The sequence below is a fragment of the Calypte anna genome, chromosome 2 (assembly GCF_003957555.1).
Source record: "Calypte anna isolate BGI_N300 chromosome 2, bCalAnn1_v1.p, whole genome shotgun sequence".
In the NCBI taxonomy this organism is placed as follows: domain Eukaryota; kingdom Metazoa; phylum Chordata; class Aves; order Apodiformes; family Trochilidae; genus Calypte; species Calypte anna.
The window spans coordinates 49058801-49078260 of NC_044245.1; the positions used below are offsets into that span (position 1 = coordinate 49058801).

Consider the following 19460-nt stretch of genomic DNA (forward strand, 5'->3'; position numbering starts at 1 on the left):
AAACTTGCTGATGGTGGACTCAATCCCCTCATCTAAATCATCAATGAAGATATTGAACAGAACTGGGCCCAACACTGATCCCTGGGGGACACCACTAGTGACCATCTGCCAACTGGATGCAGCCCCTTTCAGCACCACTCTCTGGGCCCGGCCCTCCAGCCAGTTCCTAACCCAGCACAGGGTGTCCCTGTCCAAGCTGTGGGCTGACAGCTTTTTCAGGAGGATGCTGTGGGAGACGGTGTCAAAGGCCTTGCTGAAGTCCAGGTAGACCACATCCACAGCCTTCCTCTCATCCACCAGTCGGGTCACCTGATCATAAAAGAAGATCAGGTTGGTCAGACAGGACCTGCCCTTCCTAAACCCATGCTGGCTGGGTCTAATCCCTTGCCCATCCTGCAGGTGCTGTGTGATTGCACTGAGGATGATCTGTTCCATAACCCTGCCAGGCACTGAGGTCAGGCTGATGGGCCTGTAGTTTCCTGGGTCCTCTTTCCGGCCCTTTTTGTGGATTGGTGTGACATTTGCCAACTTCCAATCATCTGGAAAGTCCATGGGGGAGGTTTTGCTATCCCCACTCCTTACTTCACTAAGAATTGAGAACTTAAGAGTTTTGTGGTTGCTAAGCCCAAGGTGGCCTCCAACTACCACATGCTCCACTGGTCCTTCCCTGTTTGGAAATAGCAGATCTAGCAAGGCATCTCCTCTAGTAGGCTCAGTTACCTGCTATGTCAGGAAGTTATCTTCTATACGCTTGAACAACCTCCCCTATCCTGTCTCCTCTGCTAGATTTCCAGATGTCCAGCAGATTAAAGTCCCCCACCAGAAAAAGTGATAGTGCTTGTAAGACCTCTACCAGCTTCTTGCAGAATGCTTTGTCTTGCCTCCTCATCCTGGTTAGGTGGTCTATAGCAGACACCCAACAAGATATCTTTCACCTTTCACTTTCACCTTCCCCCTCTCATTCTTACCCATGAACACTCAGTCTTATCATCCCTATCATCATCAAGCCCTATAAAGTCAAAACACTCCCTAACATATAGAGACACCCCAGCACTTCTCTTTCCCTGTCTCTCCTTTCTGAAGAGCTTGTAGTCATCCATTGCAGCATTCCAGTCATGAGAGTCATCCCACTCTGTTTCTCTGATGGTGACAACATCGTAGCTGTCCTGCCACACCGTGGCTTCAAGCTGCTCCTGTTTGTTGCCCGTGCTGCGTGCATTGGTGGAGATGCGCTTGAGCTGTGCTACTGGTTTCACTCCTATATAATGTGTTTGTATACTCTAGAATATGCTTTTAATTTTATAAGCAATAAATTCAAAGATTGACCAGAAGCCCTACACCCTGCTTTAATAATCTAAAAAGTCTGTGTAGAAATATCCTCAGGAAATCATAGCTGTAAAACAATTGGTCTGGTTAGAAAATGCTTTAGGAGATCTATGTCAAACCCATAATTCTCTCAGAAATTATTGCTTTTAGTCACAGGAAACATTTCTTCGATGAATTTTGCTGTTAAAAGAGTCAGTGTTTACATTTCTTAAAAGGATGTGACTTTCATCTGCACATAAAAGAGGAAACATTGAAAAAGTTTCAAGTTTCCAGTGTAATGGTACGAACCTGAAAATGTTATGGGTTAAACTTTTGAGACTTAAATCATCAAACTGAAGTTGTTAGTGACAGGTGGTCAGTGGTTTAATGAGCTGCTATAAAGATGATAAATTTTCTCACTTGTAGTAGTAGAAAAACTGTCAAGATATATTGGTTTTGCTTCAGTATTGGGCAAAACCCCAGTCTGACTACTCCTGAACTCTAATGATTTCCATGTTGAATTCTTTTCTCTAACATGGTAGTTTATTGCACAGATTCTGATATTTTACACATTAGAAAGGTGAGTTTTCATCGTTTCCCCGTTGAGTTTCTTTTTGAAGTCTTGCAGATACTTGATTAATGGAGTACTTCTCATACTTAATAGGGAACAAGGGATTTTTCTGATGTTGAATAAAATTTTTGTCTATGTTTTAATTTACGAACTTGTCAATTGGAAATGCTAATACCATTTTGCTAAAGCAAAATTTAAGTTTGATATTGTCAGTTAATGTTATCCCTCATGTATGTACTTCAGGAATTTTCAGACAAAACCAACAAAAATCCATTAAATAAGAATGACCTTTAAGAGTTTCTGAAAATGTCTAGGTAGAATATAAGGGAAAAAACAAATGTGATTAAGTGCATGAAATGAAAGAAGTGTTCCTGAAATTACACTGTTGAAATGGTTTTGCAGATCTATCTATATAACCAGAGGATTGAAGTGATTTAACTTGATACTGTGAGGTTCAACTTCATGTCTACCAAGTGAACAACATTAATTACACATTCCTATATCCTTCCTATCAAATGGTTGATATTTGCAACTGAGTTTATAGAATGTGTAGTGAATAATGTGAAAAATCTGAGAATTTGATTTTTAGATAGTCATAAAGTCTGAAAAAAGGATGAGGGGAGGGTAAGTGGAAAGCACCAAACTGCTTTATTTTCCTTTAATTTTTTTCTTTTCTTACTGTAAGCTAAATTTTTGTTATGTATTTTAATTACAAGAACATGGTATATTGCTGTCCTACTACACAGCTATTACAAAGCTTCTATGGAGAATCACAGTGGAGGTGAAAATTTTGCACTGTACTTTCCACGTGTTGCGTCTTCAGCTACTGAATAGATCTTTGACCTTTGTTACCTTTAACTAAATTTAAGAATGAAGTTTTAGTATATTTTGGTTTTGCTTTACCTTCCTATTGTTAAAACTATTACCAAACAGTTCTTAGGGGTCTGAGAGTGGAGCTTAGTGAGTATACAGTTTGTTTGGGTCCTTCGTACCTATAGAATACTTTGTGAAATATAACAGGGTATTTTAATGGAGGGGAACAGTAATTCTGAATTACAAGTATTAATGTTGTGTTTGCAAGCTAGGGGCTTAACTCTGAATTTTTCAGAGATACTTCTATCAGCCTCAGAAGATGTTGGTCTTACAGGTGTAGCTTGCTCTTCAAGTGCATGAAAAATATTGTTTGAATTGTTACTCTTGCAGATGAAATGCAAGCTAGAGACTACACAATCAGCTTCTATCATGTTTCCAAAAGGAGACTTTGAATCTGGATTTGTGTAATTTTGAAGTCATGTCTTAAGTCATGTCTTTTTTTATTTTTATTTTTTATATAACACTGAGTGGACCTGTTCAGTTTTGAAATAAAATACCTTTTTTTTTCTTCTGTTTTTCTCAATTCTGAATGTTATTTCCAAAAAATCTAGTTTGTTGATTTTAGTTTGTAAGCTTTTGTTGAGCATGGAATATTTAGTGTTCCTACTCATAGAAAACATATCTGTAGATTAAAATCAATTTTATTTTTGTTAGAATTACTTATGAGTACAATTTAAACTTAGCAACAATTTTTTGATTAAAACTACATCAATAACATTATTTTCTTTTCTTTGTATTTCTTTCTTCTGTGTTCCTTAGGTCGAGATATGATATGTATACAGTCCATGGATGGGATGCTGATGTTGTTTGAACAGGAAAGTTATGCTTTTGGCCGTTTTTTACCTGGTTTTCTTCTGCCTGGTCCCTTGACTTACAGCTCTCGGACAGATTCTTTCATTACAGTGTCTTCATGCCAACAGGTTGAAAGTTACAAGTATGTGTTCATGTTAATTAACAATAACATATTTTGATGCTATCATTGAATATGTAAGCAAATCAAAAGTAATAATTACTATTTTTTATTGCCTTTTCTAATACTGTATGTCAAAGCAGATAGTAGGTAGTTTCAGGAAAGAGGAAAAATAAAATGTTGCATGTGATTGAGTTTACAGTCATAGAGGAAAGCATACAGTGTGTACTGAGGACTTGATTTCCTATTTTACTTGTGTAAATGTTTGACATTTACTATCTTATCAGGGCATGTTATGTTTTGCAAGTGCCAGGTTTTTCCCTGCTTCAGTTCAGCCTGATCTCAGTTTACAGTGTTGCCTGCACTATGTTTAAAGTAGTATTTTTATCTTGATGCAAATGGGTGTTAGTCTGATAAATCTCTTCAGTTTTCAGAAGAGATTTGAGACAGGGATTTGGCTTTTTTGCTCATAGGATCTGTTCAAAGGAATGAGGGTTAGTGTGGAGAGGTGGAATCCACCTGGCAAAGCAGTAGAGGAAGCTTGTTAAACCTCGCTCACTGCTAGACTGAGGAATAGATGCTGAATCTAACGTGTAATTGATAAGCAAGATGCTTTCATAATACCTTTAGAGGAAGTTGGAATGAGTGAGGGCCCATATTAAGTGTAAATTTACAAACACCTTCAGCCTCAGCAACAAAGAGAAGGAGCTAGAAGTTGTGAGTGCAGCTGGAGATGTGACAGGGTAGCTTGCATGGTTAGGTCATGCAATTGATGACTCCTGCTCTTCAGGAAGAAAAGACAAACAAGAGGATAATTGCCTTCACCATGAGGGAGCAATCTGAATGCACGAGGCTCCCTTATGGAACCACCATGCTGAGAATTTATCAAGCATCCATCTGTTTAGGATCAGATGGTGGTGAATCAGCAAGCTGGTGAGTCTTCATGGCTAACTTTCTCAAAAATCAAGAACCATTTTGACATTTGAGAAAATAAGGCAGCTTTACTGAACAGGTAGCTCCTGACTGAGTTAAAATGGAAAAAAAGGAATGTATGAGATGGAGGTTAAAATTGGGCTACTAAGGAGGAATGTGACACATCATGAAGACATGCAGGGGGCCCTCTACCCTCTACTGATAGAGGGTAAGAAATACAAAGGCTTGCACAGATTTAAAAAGGTAGATCCAGTAAACTGATCCACTGCTAGATTGGGCAACAGAGGTGTGAAAGGATCAAGTAACTTAATGCTTGCTTTACCTCATTCATTCTCCATTACAATACCTACTTTTAGCCTTTTTGGATCTTTATGCCTAGCAGGTAGCTGGGGTGGTATGGTGTTTGGGGTAGAGCTACTATCTATGATAAAAAGAACTCAAAAATGGATGAGAAGGGCAATGTTAGTCTCAGACAATGTTTGTCATACAACCTTCCAGTGGAACTCTTTTTCATTAGGCTATTTAAGCTTAGATCAGATCAGATGGGTTTGAGATTCTAGATATTCCATGAGCCAATCATAGATACTGTGTATTGTTTCCATAATACAGGAAAAGATACAACTGCTGCAAGTAAAAATAATGTAATAGAAACGTTGTATTTTTCCTAAAAAATTAATTAGAATTTATTAATATAGACAAAGAACAAGAGTATTTTTTTCTTTAAAATTAGTATCTCATGTATTTTCATGATGTTTAGATTCTTGACTTCTACAGCAAATGTAGATAACATTTTTCCTTTGTCTGTCACAAACTGACCAGTAGCTGTTGGGGTTTTTTTGTGTGTGTTTTTTTTAGGAAGGTGTATCTTTAAAAGAATTTTTCACTTGGTTATTTGTCTTTGATGCCCAGTAGTAAGACATTAGTGGTACTAATCACTAGTGTGTCTGAAATATTAAATTTCTTACTCCAAATACAGAGTTTACTTTTGTAAGTAAAATAATTTTAGAAACTCAAATCCTTCAGTAGCATGCACCGCAATAAATGCAGCTGAAGTGTGGGTGGTGCTGGTGTCAGAATTTTAAATCTGTAACTTCAAAAATATACGAAACCATGCACTTTCATTTGTTAAACTTGAGTTTGAATGGTCAGAATTATTATTATTTAAGTGTTTATTTTACTTTTGTAGAAGACTTCAGAATTTTACAGATTGCCTAATGTGTGTAACATGTCAAGCAGGGTAGTTCAGTAAGTAGGTGCCAGAACAAGTTTGGGAAAGAAGTATTTACAGAGGAGTCAATGAGGACATAATTTGAACACAGGATTACATAGGTGTAAATGAGATATATGTGGATCTTTTATGGCAGCTGAAATCTCTTGTGGCTATATTTCATTGCCAATTTCTCCTACTATGATTGGTTGGCAGTTGCAAAATAATAACCAAAACCCACAAACCTCTCATCCTTTGCTAGAAGTGTCTCCTACTGGTGCCAGTTTCCTGTTCTCTCTTGGACTGGAACTGCTTAGTTTACTTAATAGAGTACTTGAGAGTGTAAATATTAGATAAAGCAGTTTGGATTTCAGGCTTAGTTAGGAATGTTTTTTAAAAGCTTAATGAAAGCAAAAAAGTTTGGTTTTGATTAGAATTCTAATTTCACAATTTGAAAATATACTGGTTTCTTGCTTTGTCCTTGTGGTCTAAATTTCAATTTCTATCCTCTAGTACATGTAACTGTTGGATTTATTTTAACAATAGATATAATCTGAATAGAAATGTTTAATTTCTGCCTTTACATGTAGCTGTTACCCTACAATAGTATTTGTCTTAACATCTTTGATAGATGCATTGCAGTAAACTTTTTAACAATTATATTAGATTGTGCTTTTAACATGTATGTAAACTCATTTAATTTTACTTAATGTAAGGGTATTAACTACAAAGATTTCTAAGTTTTGTTTTTTTTTTCTTATTTAAACTTCCTATAACAGATACCAAGTGCTGGCTTTTGCAACAGATGCTGATGAAAGACAAGAAACAGAACAGCAAAAACTTAGTTCTGGAAAAAGACTTGTGGTAAAACCTGTTTATTTTAATAACCTGTACAGTACATTGCATACATGTTAAAAAAACAAGTGCTAAGCAACAAATGGAAACATTGTCTGCTGAGAAAGAACCTGATCCAATTGCCATGAAAGCCAATGGAAAGGGTCCAGTAGATTTATATTAAGATTTATTTGGACCTCAGTTGTTTAAGGTTGGGCCTTAAAACTCACTCTTGGTCTTCAAGAGGTCCCTGTGACCAAGTTCTTTGGTATCTGAGCTGCTGAGGAAGATAATTTAATTGTATGTGGTCCTGCAGCAGAATTGCTTGTTTGCTAAATGTACTGCATAAAATGTGAGATTCAGCATATTTCGGGTATGATGGTAAAATATTGGGAGAGAATCTTCCTTCCAGTGTGGCAATCATACAAGTTTTTTGAAGTGGAAGTCACTCAGAATTCTACATTTCTAATTAGGAGAAGACAGTTGTTAAACAAGGAAGTTGGAAGATTCATGGGAGGCTGCAAGTTAAATACATTTTGAAGTCTAAAATGAGAAGCAATCCTGGAGATGAATGTAATGTCTGGTGTTTTTATTTTTTTTAATTTTTTATTATTTTTTTTTTTACTTTTAAGGTGGCACTTCCAGCTTTATATATTAGATATGCCAGTATGTTTACTGACACATTCTGAGACTGTTTAAGCAAATGAGCGATGCTGTTCATATAGGAAGTGCTGACAGTTGAATTTCAATGATATTTTATTTCAGAAATTCTGAATTTGCCTGGCAGAAGTCAAAAGCATTTTTTAAAAATGTGTAAATTAATTGAAGTTACTCAAAGGAGCTGCAATAATAAACCACTGAAGTGCATCAGTAAGCCTTAGTATTGTTTAAAGATGTAAGTTTACAGGCAAGGCAGGATTTTAAAGTAGTTGCTTGTTATATCAAATTACACAGTTGGAAAAGTAGACATTTTTCAGACTGAAGGGTGTAAATTAGTGACTGCAAGCATGAATATGGTGTACATGCCTAAAATTGTCTATTTTTGCATTTATATGTATTAGTAGAATAAGTTACTGCTGTTAGCTCTCTAGCGTTGCCCTTAGTATCTAAGTACACGTATAGAGGCAGATCGAAAAGATTTTGATGCTCTGGTCTTGCATGTGATACTTAAAATGTAAAGCATTTTCATTTTGAATAGATGTGTATTTTAAAATTCAAATACACTGAAGTGAAATGCATAGCCATCAATTCATGACTATTTCAAACAGTGAATGACTTTTTTTCTGCTTTACTCATGGTAAGTTAAGTCTTCAACTACTTTCAAAACGAGAGGATAACATGCACTTTGTCATTCAAAAAAAGACCTTGATTTTGCTTTTCTAACTATGTGAATGATATTCGTGTAATTTGATGAGTTTTAAGCCTTCTCTATAAATTTTGTTTTTAATACACAGCTGTCAACTGACCTCTGGAGCATGTTTTTCTCTTTTGAAGGTGGATTGGGTTTTAAACATTGGAGAGCAAGCACTGGATATTTGCGTTGGCTCCTTTAATCAGGCAGTATCTTCTGTTTTTGTGCTTGGTGAGAGAAACTTCTTTTGCCTTAAGGATAATGGACAAATTCGTTTCATGAAAAAGCTTGATTACAGTCCAAGTTGCTTCATTCCTTATTGTTCAGGTTTGTAAAAGGAAAATTACTCTTAACTTTAGCTTGGTTACTTTTACAGCTAAGAATTTTATTTTCCACTGAATAAGTAGAATTTTTTTGAAAGTTGTTGAAATCAGTGCTCTCTTTTGGGATGAAGTAAGTTCCTTTTAAAATGTTACTTAGTGTGAAGTGTCAATTTTTAGAATGTAAACAGATATTTTCTGATCTCCAAACTGAGATACTTGTGTCTCAGGAAGTTGGCTCAGGCTACCAAAGCAACAAACATGGAAGAACGTGAGATTTTGTAAGAGTAAATTAGTGTTTGAGGATCTTATGTCATGTACTGAGAATTAAAAAAATAAAATAAAATTTACTATTGGATCTAACTAACTTATTACACTATATGAAAGTATCATGGTTGGATGCCACTATAGAGCTACAGGTTATTAGAACATATATTAATGTTTCAAAAACTTTCTGGATAAGTTTTTAACTCTACTTTTCTAGCCTGAAAATATGATTTTAAACTTTAAAATATGATTACAATTTTCACATTTTATACTTTGTGATTGAAATTATACATTTATAGATTTTATTTATAATATATGCACCTTAAATCCATATTCCCAGGTCAAGTATTTAATGTTGAGTCTAAGTAGCTGATATTTAATGTGTATTTTGTCATACCTATCCTTGCATGCTAACATAACAATTCTGAGTCTTTCTTAGTCATGCTTTAACTTACCAAATGTGGCTGCCTAGAACCTTGGAAAGTTGTGGCATGTATTGTGTAGCACGCAATTGAAATGAGTGTCTATAATTAATCACATATATCCTTGGTTATTGTCAATGTAGCTTTCACAACTTTTTAAACTTTAATTATATTAAATTAGTTTATAACAAGTAATGACTTAATAGGAAAAGAAAAATAGTGTAATGATAAAAGCTTCAAAGAAAAGAACTGGCTTCTGAAAGCCTTTCATCCTAAAACTGGTTTTATATCTTCAACAGTGAAAGAAGGAACAATAAACACTCTAATTGGAAACCATAGTAAAATGTTGAATGTTTATCAAGATATTACACTGAAATGGGCTGCTCAGCTTCCCCACATTCCTGTATCAGTAAAAGTAGCAAATTTACAGTAAGTATCTTGTTAAAGTTTACTTTAAGATTAATGTCTTGTTGTGAAATTTGCTTGCAGAGCTTAAACAGTACTGATGTATATAACAAATAAGGTGACATGAAAAAAGAATTCAAAGTGTTTTTTCTTTGATTTGTAAAACACTAATATCATTAATGGTCATACCATTAATGCTAGATGAGAATTAGAATTGCTTCACCCTTTTTTAGATTTTGTTTTTCTTGAGTGAAAGTAGAACCTGGGATTTCATACCTTCAGAGGAGTAGTTTCTGCTTTAAAAGAACAGAAAGTGAAGCTTTGCAATCTGGTATGATTATTCCCTGAGACAGAGAAGTAGGGGATCTCACTGAAAATCTGTTCTTCATGAAGTGTTTATGGGCACATGAACTGCAGAGATGATCTCTTGGAGCAGATTACTCAACTCCAATGTTAAACTGTGGAAATAAAGGAACGGCTTAAAATGCTCAGGATTGCACTGTGACTGACCAAAACATGTTGTAAAATAAGCATAAGACAGGTCAGGAAAAAACAGGTTGGGTGGGGAAGTGAGTGTAGAGAAACTGACATATTTAACTTGTGCTGACTCTGTCGCTGAAATAAACAACCTGCAGAAAAGTTGAGCTAGAGTTTTGACAAGCCAGTTAATGCCTGTATTGTGTGCCACCAGAGCTGTGGTGGCTGCTGGCTGCCCAATGCCTGTGACCCACATGAGATGCACTAGAAGTGTTCTTGTCAGATAGATTGCTTCTGATCACCACCAGGCTTGTGGCTGCTCTGCCAGCATGTGCTGGATTGTTGAATACTTTATCCTTAGTCATATGTTCTACCTCAGATGAAAATGCAACATCTGACTAACTACTGATTTATGAAGAATAATATGAAGGATGTTTGTGTTTTGTTTGGTACTAATGGTTATCTAAAGATTTCTTAATTTATAATTTAATTTTTTTTTAGACTCTGGAGAGAATTATGCTGGTTTTCATCCTACAGGTCTTACAAGCAGAATGTAACAAACAGTCTCGGTGGCACAGTTAGTATAAACCAAAACTTAATTATATAGGATAGGAAAATACAGCTTTTGAAGTTTGGAAAAAATATTTTTGTCAGAAAAAATTTTGAACAAGGCATTGATTTTTCACAACAGCAGATTGTACTAATAGTTGTCTACACAAGTATTTGTTTGGAAACTCGCAATATAGAGCCATGTGTTTTAATAATGCTTCTAACAACTTTATGGAGATTCTGCCTATTCCATCTGAACTTTAACACTCAGTAGTTTGCTCTAAGTGAGAGTTTTGAGTTATCATTTTGCTACTTGTGTTCAGAATTCCCATAGACCTGCTAATGCTAGGGGTTGGTTTGGGGGTTTATGTAAGAGGCAGCAGTGTAGTTATGTTTAAAAATGCACAGTATGCTTTTACTTTTCTGCCGTTAAAATTAAAGATCTGCTAAAAAGCAAAAACTGTGGTAAATTTTATAGAGGTAGGTATTTGGCTTAAATAAAATAATATTGAAAGGAAAAGAAAAGAAAAAAGAAGAAAATTGAAAGGGAATTTATTGTTTTCATGTGATAATGATTTTCTATTACTCCACTCAGGAGAGACCTCAGTCTCAGTTGGAGCCTCTGGGCACTACTATACCATAATTAATATTAAGGATTTTAATAAGCATAGAGTTGTTAGTCGTACACTGCTGAGAGATTGAAGTGCCTTAGATATGATGCATGTCAATTAATTACTTTCACATCCTTTCCATTTTTATTGCAGTAATACTTAAAATGTAAATGGAGCGCTCTGAAAGCCGTTGTCTGTACAGGTCATCTATGTTCATCTGCATCTTCTTGTTGGCGTAATGTCTGCTACTTCTAATGTGTGGCTCTGCCTTAGTGGATAAGAAAAGCGTTATTGGAAACTATTTTATGTAAATTCCTTTGAGACTCAGGTAGTGATTGCTTCATAAAGCAGCTCCATACTTTATCGTGTTTACTTGTAAGATAAACTGTTCAAGTGCTTTGGAGAATTCCAGCAAAGTAAGTTGTGTTTCTAGAGCGTGTCCTTCCTTATTCTTTATGAATTGATTTCTCTTACAATAATGTGAAATGCATTATATCCTAATTGCTATACCAGATTGTAAATAATGAATTCTCGATATATATATATATATATATATATACACACACACACACACATACACAGACTACAATATTTGGGATTAAATTCCAGCATAAATTCCCTGATTTCCATCACATTTTCAGAAGCATGCAAGGAAAAGCAGAATGAAAGATAAGTGGTTACTCAGAATGTTTATGGTGAGGTGTTTCTGCACTCTAAAACTGCTGTATTTTTAAGCTGTTGAACTAAGCTTTTTTTGTTGCCTTCATTTAAAACCTGTGTTCTCTGCCAGGAAGCTCAAAAATTTCCTCTAAAGGCTTGTGATCAGAGACTTGAAAAACAGGCAAAAATTAGAGAGCTAATCATATTCTGAGTTTTACCTGAAGATAACTATGATCATTGAACTGGAACTTCAGTTCTAATCATCAATTAGATTGAATCATTGAGTTCTGTAAGAACTTTGTTCTTTCTTCTTTGTTAAAGTTGATATTCTGGTCCTGTTGTTGTGTAGTAGTTACTAACTGTTCCTGATACTCTTTTGCTGTCAGGGGGACTCCTACATGTTTCATTTTGCCTGGATTGTTTCAGAGGTATAACCATTTACACTGACAATTTGGATTAATTTAAACTGCTTAGAACTTTGTTTCAGCACAAATTCATTTTCCAACAGATAAGTCTGCTTTAGCAGCTACATTTTTGCCTGCCATGTTTGTGTTGCCATACTTGAAGTTGTGGCTGTGCAAAAGCTATCTCACTGAAGCTAAAACTCTTGAGAAAATGGTTTAGGTGTTCTGCCCGAGTTGATTAAAAAACCCAAACAAACCCAAATAAACCACCAAAAAAGTCCTTCTAGAGTGGTTTGAAGAGAAACTGTCCAGATGCTGCAGTTAAAACACCTGAAATCTTGGAAGGGATGCAAAGGAATTGCAAGATTTCTTACTCCCCTCAATTTTTCAGTGTTGAAATGGTCACTGTGATGAGCAGTGTTTGCTTGGTGCCCACCACAATTATATAAATATTTTCTTAGCGTTGACTTCAAAGTCCATTCCCTTTTTTCTTGCCCTTTAGTTTCCATTTTTCTGTTTCATTAGAGACTTCTGAGACCTTCCTTTTACCTCCACGTCTCCTTTGCAAAGGAAATTTCATGACCAGTATATCTTATGTTTATAGGTTATCAACATGCATAATAGGGTTGAAAGATGTGTAGTATTTACTGTTCTAGTAACTTCCAGACTGTTTTGCTTGAAAGTAGGGATTTCTAACTAGCAGTCTTGGAATTTTTAGCCATGTACTACTACAAGCATATGGCATTTCATTCTTTATAAGCACAGATGACCACTTTCACATAAAATTGAAGGTTTTTTTGGCTTGGTGATGTGATGGTAGTATACATACATGTCTAATGAGGTATAAATCCCTGAAGACTGTCATTCATTGGCTTCTTAGAACCTTGGCTTGTCTTCTGTGGATGGGTAACAGCTTGAACCTGACACAGTTAACATTACTTCTTTTTGAATAAGTTTATAGGAAAGTCTCTGATTCAGCAACCTGTCTCTATATAGAAGAGAACAAAATCTAGTGTTTAAATTCTGTATGACACAAGATTGATTCCCAGATTTTAACTCTTATGTAGCCCAGCAGACTGATTTGTTTAATTTAATTTAAAGGTATATAAAGAAGAAGATTTGAGTTCAGAATTCTAGTGTATAGCCATTGGTTGAAAATGTGCTTTATGGAGTTATAGCTTCCAGTATTTTTGTAAGAAAATTAAAATCTGCGATCAATTTGCAAGTGAGAAAATATTGGACTGGTCCAAGTATGAATTTGAAATTAAAATTTGTTCTCTGGCATGGAATCATACTACATTGAGTGGTTAGATGAATGTATGTTGTGTAGCTGGGCTCTCAAAGCAGTAGAAAGGTAACAGGAAATATATTTAATTGGAAAAAATATGAAGAAATATTGTAGTTGAATTAAGTATATAAGGTGTAAACGTGCAATCACATATAGGGTAGTGGAGGGCGGAGTAAAAATCAAACCTTTCAGTAATTTCCTTAGCTATCCAGATGCTTAAAAATACTTTGTTCTTCATTCCAACCCATCTGTTACTTCTTATTGTAACTGACATCATCACAGCTACCACAGCTGTTAAAGAAACACTATATAAAAATGGCAAAACTTACATATAAACCCAGCAAAACTTAGCACTTATTATATGATTTTATGGAAAGAAAACTGCAGGAATCAAACTTTATAGTTTGTTGAAAGATTTTTCCTTTTCCTGTGTTGTAGTGTAGTAGAAGCAATGCCAGTTATGACGCACAATGTGAACTGTTCAGTTATGCATATATAATTTTTAATTTGAATGTTCTGCAAGAATGTTGCCTGATCAGAGACGTGCAGAGAATTCTAGAATCTTTCTACTTAATCATAATGGTATTTTAAAGAAATATTTTTTGGATTAAAAAAAAAAAAGTTGAATTTTGTATTTCATCACTAAATTGCCACTGGATCATCAACAGATGGCAGTACTAAACATTACCCTTTATAATGGTCTTTTGAGGACATAATTTTAATGCGTATAGCTTAGCCACAAAATATGAAAGTAATTATTTTGTTTACTTCAGTAGTATCCTGATTCCAGAGGAGACACCTATGTGCTAGATACTCTGTCCAGCATATACTGTGATACATGACTGGGCTATCTAGCAAGTTAGTTTCAAATGGTATTTACTGCATGATATTAATCAAATGCCCATATTGCTAGTTCTGCTAATTTTATTGCATATTATATATTTGCTTTTTCAAAAAGCCCGCTTTTTATAGTTATATGGTTTTGTAAAGGGTTCAGCTTTCTTTAGAATAACACTAAATATTCTTACCCTCATGATTCTAGAGAAAACCTTAGAAGTTGAAATTCTAACTGCTCAAGAACAAGAAAGTAAATAACTCCTTAGTGTTTAAAATGTAGTACTTGATTTTAAACAAAGAGCATGGGATATTTTTTGGCTAGCCTGCCAATTTTTTCTGTGCCCATTCATGTTGTGACATTGTAGATTTTACCTATATTTGTGTTCTGAACTCCATCTTATAGTTGGGTATTGAAGTAGTAGTGAATTGTAGTAAACTCCAGTAGGCTGTGACCCTTGCTCTGTCCGTGAAGTGCTAATACATCCTATTTGAAAAAAAGTTACTATGTACAGTCTGAGGCTGTTGATTTGGAAGGTCTTGGATATTGTGCTGTTAAAATGAAAGACATTCTTACATATGTGGATCAGCACTTGGGATATGTATGTTATGCAGTGGAGACGAAAGGCAACCTGCAGTGCAAAGTGCCAGAGATGCTTTGGAAGAGCAGCTTTGCTCTTTACAAGATGGTACAGGAACGAAGGGAACTGTTGTTAAAAGTAATAGCATATGCACTTTTCCCTGCCTGAACTGCTGGTGGATTTTGAAGCTGCAGGAACATCACTGTCAAACTGTGGGGAGAAAGACATGGAAATAAATTAGAGTTGTATGTCTTTAAAGTTGTGTAATTATTCAGTCCTTTCAAAATAAATCTGTGAAGACTCATCATGGTTATTCTTGTTAGCCTTGTAGTCTATGGATGGTCTAATTTTTCTTGTGCACTGCCTGTGTTTAGCTTGTATTAAGCTGTTAGTTTTAATTAGTTTTAATTTAATTTGTTTTAATTTAATTAGTTTTATTTAGTTTTTAAGTTTTATTAGTTAAGAATAACTTTAAAACAATAAACTTACTAAATTTTGTAGTGTGTAGATTTTTTTCAGTATTTCACCCTGCTTGTTGCTGGAAGTTTAAGATGCTTTGGGCTTCTCCAACTTGCTTGGAGTAAAATTGACTGTGATAACTCTTGAAGGAGGAGAAGAAAAGGTTTAGATGAAGGATAAACTTCTGAGACCCCTCAGATAGTATGTTGACAATGCTGTAGCTGCTCCCTTTCAATATAAGCTTTGAGCCTTAGGAAACTGCTTTACACCTGTCTTCCATTGAGCCATCTGGCCTCGAAACAGATTTTAGACTTGAGGTGAAGGGGGTGCAAATGCAGATGTATGTACCTCTTGATGCAGAGGTACTCTCTAAGAGGGAGTGAAGCATGGAGATATTTCTGTTGTGCCACAGTTGGTTGTACTTAGTGTTGGCATTTCTGACTGCTAACACCTGTACTGTTATAAATGAAATCACTGCATAGTTTCTCTTCTATCTTAAAATTTGGAGCTCTGTCTTAAAGGTTTCCTTATCAGCCCCTGCATCCACATTCAATTCAGATAGTACCAGTAAGTGTCTTAAATATGGAACTGTGTAAATAAGAAACGCAGTGTTGAAGTTACAGAGTTTTCCTTGGATGTAACATGCTTCATAACTCTTCAGATGTTTTTGCCTAAAGCAAGAGAAATTTCTGGAACTTGTGTCACTACTCTGGTTTTATTATACCTTGTAACAAATATTTCAATTTAAATCTGCCTTCTTTTTTTTTAGCTGGCTATTTTAATTTTTAATTAAACTTTAACTGTTTTTGGTGTAGTTCTGATTTTACATTTCAAACAACAAGAAAATAAGTTGGTTAATCCTTCGGATAAAAACTAATTTTGTATGTAATTTGTAGCATGTGTCTATACAGGTATGTGTGTTCCCTGCCTGAAGAAACCAGAAGATGATGTCCTGTTTGTACGTCTGTGCCTCTGCATGCACTTTTTAAGATTCCTCTACATTTAAACTGTCAAACTATTATGCTAACTCTGTTTAACAAAAAAAAAAAAAAAAAAAGGAAAAAGAAAAAAACAACCTGAAATCCTCCCAAACAAAGCAAACAAACAAAAAACCCTACAAACAGCAACAGCAACCCCCAAAAAGCCCCCCAGACAAAAAAACCTGCTTAATTTAATGTGATACAGTGGAATTTATAGCTCTCCTGTGTGAAGCCTGTGCTTCTTGCCTTGCCCTCCCAAGCCTGGTTGTGCTGCCCATCAGGTGGCAGTAGTGGTCTGGCAGAAAAGACCCCTGACCCAAACTTGTGTGAGAAGTTTCTTTTTATCAACTTAGCAGTACAAGTAAAACCAACCGAATTCCATGGCTTTTAAAATTTTGTTATCGGTGAAAAATGCTCCTTTGTATTTGATCTCTGTATGGCATTTGGCCTTGTAGGCAAAGAGTCTCTTTCAAACAGAAAACTACACAAACTCAAGACTTGTCTGGGTTTCTTGTGCAGTAAGGCTCTGGTTTGGTATGTGATGTCACCCTGTAAAAGTGCCAGTGAAAATGTGAAAGTACTGTATAAGGGGAACTGGTGTAAGCCTGTTGTTCTAGTCATAAATTCTCTTACTTCTGACTACTTTTCCACTGCTTATCAAGATGAAATAATGTTTCATTTCCCTCTTATATGTATTTCAGAATTTTTAGTTCTAGATTTGTCTGGTATTCTGTGAAGATCACCGATCCAAAACTATTACAGAAATGATAAAGATGAAAAATGATTTCTGTAAAGCGATGGCAGAAATTATTTGCCGGTTAATGGTATTCAATGTAATTACTTATTGTTAAGCAATTCTAATTGAAGACTGTATTTACATTATCTGTTTGCATGTTCCCTGCAGAGTGTGCAGTGCATGATAAGTACATAATATAACTAGCCTTTAAAGTATTTTAATTTCTGAGAGCAAACAGATTATCTGTTTTTATGTGTAGTAGCAGAACAGGGCAGTTTTGTAAATACAAGTATTGATTTTGATGTTGTGTTGAACCAAGATTTTTTTCAATGAGGAAAAGGTTTCAAAAGAGCCTGAGGGTGTTCCATAGATAGCCAAACTCAGCTAAAAATCAGTGGTAGCTGGCACAAAATCACACAGGGTATGCTATAAACATTTAGCTGAAGGTCTGATTTCATAGTGTGTATTTACTAAGAGCAAGGTAGGCTTTTGATTTTTACTCCCATTTGCTCATGTGAGAAAATTTTTACAATTTATTCTGGTATGATCTTTTAGCATTTTATTAAATACTTCACACAGTAACAGCTAAAATTACATTGAAACAGTAGTGCGACTTAGAACAATTTGGGTTTTCAAAAGATTTAAACTAAAAAGTGCTACTGTAGTTATGCTCTTACATATAATTGCTTCAGAGTATGATTAAACAAGGAGAGAATTGGATTCATAATCCTTGAGCACATTCCAGAATTAGTTTCCTAATTTACTAGTTTATGAATGGTATGTTAGCAGGAAAGGACTGAAAGTAGAATTGCACAGCATCTTGTTTTCTGATGGCTAATAACAATTAAGATAGCTTCTGAAATTGAGGCAGAAGGTTTATGTGCTATTATAAATAACTAAAATTGTAAATAGTGTCAATAGCCAGACCTTGTCCTAAGAGTTGTTAAAGGCTTATCTTGTTTGAGCAGAACTCAGAAGTTGGATATGTATTTCTAAGTCAATAATTGAGTGATCATTTTGTGTTATACAACTGGAAACATGCAAAGAATTTTAATTTTTTCAAGAATTAAGTTGTGAGCAATTTGTTTAGTAAGAGAAGACCTACAAAAAGCATATGTCATTATAATTACACAGAATCCAATAAAAGATAGTTTTTCAAATTACTTCCGTATGTGTGTAGGAGTTGCTTTGTACTGCAAAGTTATTTTAGATACCAGAATAATTTGTTTCATACTTTGAGTTCCTTACTGTTAAAGTCTCCCTTTAGATTTTAAATTACTTTGACTGTTGTTTGATATATAGTAAAAAAAAAAGTTTGCAATAAAAGAAATTTAAGAAGTAATTGAAATTCCAGTTTGTGTGCAAAATGTGCCAAATGAAGTAATGGTATTTGCAGGGGTATTGTATGAGTTCAGTAGCTGTGGGGAAACTACTATAAAACTGTTGAATATGCTCCCCCTCCCCCTGCTGTCTCTAACCACTGGTGCAAAAGTTTGAGAAAATAAAGGAACTTTGGCTGACAAACATTCCATCAGAGAAATTAATGTACAATAAATCACGTTGTAACTGGTTACTCATATTTTTCTTATTGTTTCTACTGATGTCCATATTCCTGGAAGTTTAACAAGGAAAGATTACTGAAAAAAGCATTTTTATATTTGTATGTTTCTCACTGAACACTTGTCTTGGGACCCAGCAGAACAGCAACGGAAGCAAAGGAAAAGTGTCATTTGTACTCCTGGATTCTTAGCTAATGTTTTAGTCTCTGAGCTAGTGCAGACTTAAATGATGGCCTAACTAACAGGAAAGTTGATTGAAATGAGTATACTTTAAGATGAATTTTTTTTGAATATGCATTCTGTAATGCTCACATAAATTCAAAAGTTGTGAAAAGCATAATTTAAATAGGAAAATCTCCTTATTGATGAGAATTGATTTCATTTAATAGACTGCCTTCAGATGACTGCCAGCCCAGAGGTATGTAGGAAGGGCTGTCTTTACAAACTGCTTTTGAATGTAGAATATAATCAAATATAATAATAAAACATAATTTTTATAATATTAATATACATATATATAATAGTATACTATCGTATAATCAAATATATTTGTAGAATATAATCAAAGATCTACTGCTAACAGTGTAGCTTTCTTCATACCATATTGATTTACATTCAGGTGCCCTAATAGGTCTTTCCTTCTTAGCTTAACAGATTCAGAACCTCTGGAAAGAAGTTTTAATATAGTTGAAAGCCATTGGTTGAGAATTTTAGAAACTGTCTTATTTTCAGGTGTCAGTTTTCTTTGTCTTGACAGACATTAAGCAAAATCCTATATGTTAGGTGTTATTTACATAGATTACCAAGACTTCCATGGTCCAAGTACTCATAATAGTCTGTCCTCCTTGTGTTGTGTGTACACAGATGTTATTTGACGTGGGTTTAAATAGTGGGACAGTGAATTATGCTTTCTTATAAAAATTA

The 19460-nt window shown here is 34.9% G+C and overlaps 1 protein-coding gene across 1 annotated transcript in view; it reads left to right on the forward strand.

The window, feature by feature from the left end:
* BBS9 (Bardet-Biedl syndrome 9) overlaps positions 1-19460 on the forward strand; it is a 171845-nt gene that overhangs the window by 27701 nt on the left and 124684 nt on the right. The window contains exons 6-9 of the mRNA XM_030444644.1: positions 3509-3683; positions 6579-6663; positions 8128-8311; positions 9293-9422. Coding sequence (XP_030300504.1) covers positions 3509-3683; positions 6579-6663; positions 8128-8311; positions 9293-9422 — 574 coding nt within the window. The remainder of the gene's footprint in view (positions 1-3508; positions 3684-6578; positions 6664-8127; positions 8312-9292; positions 9423-19460) is intronic.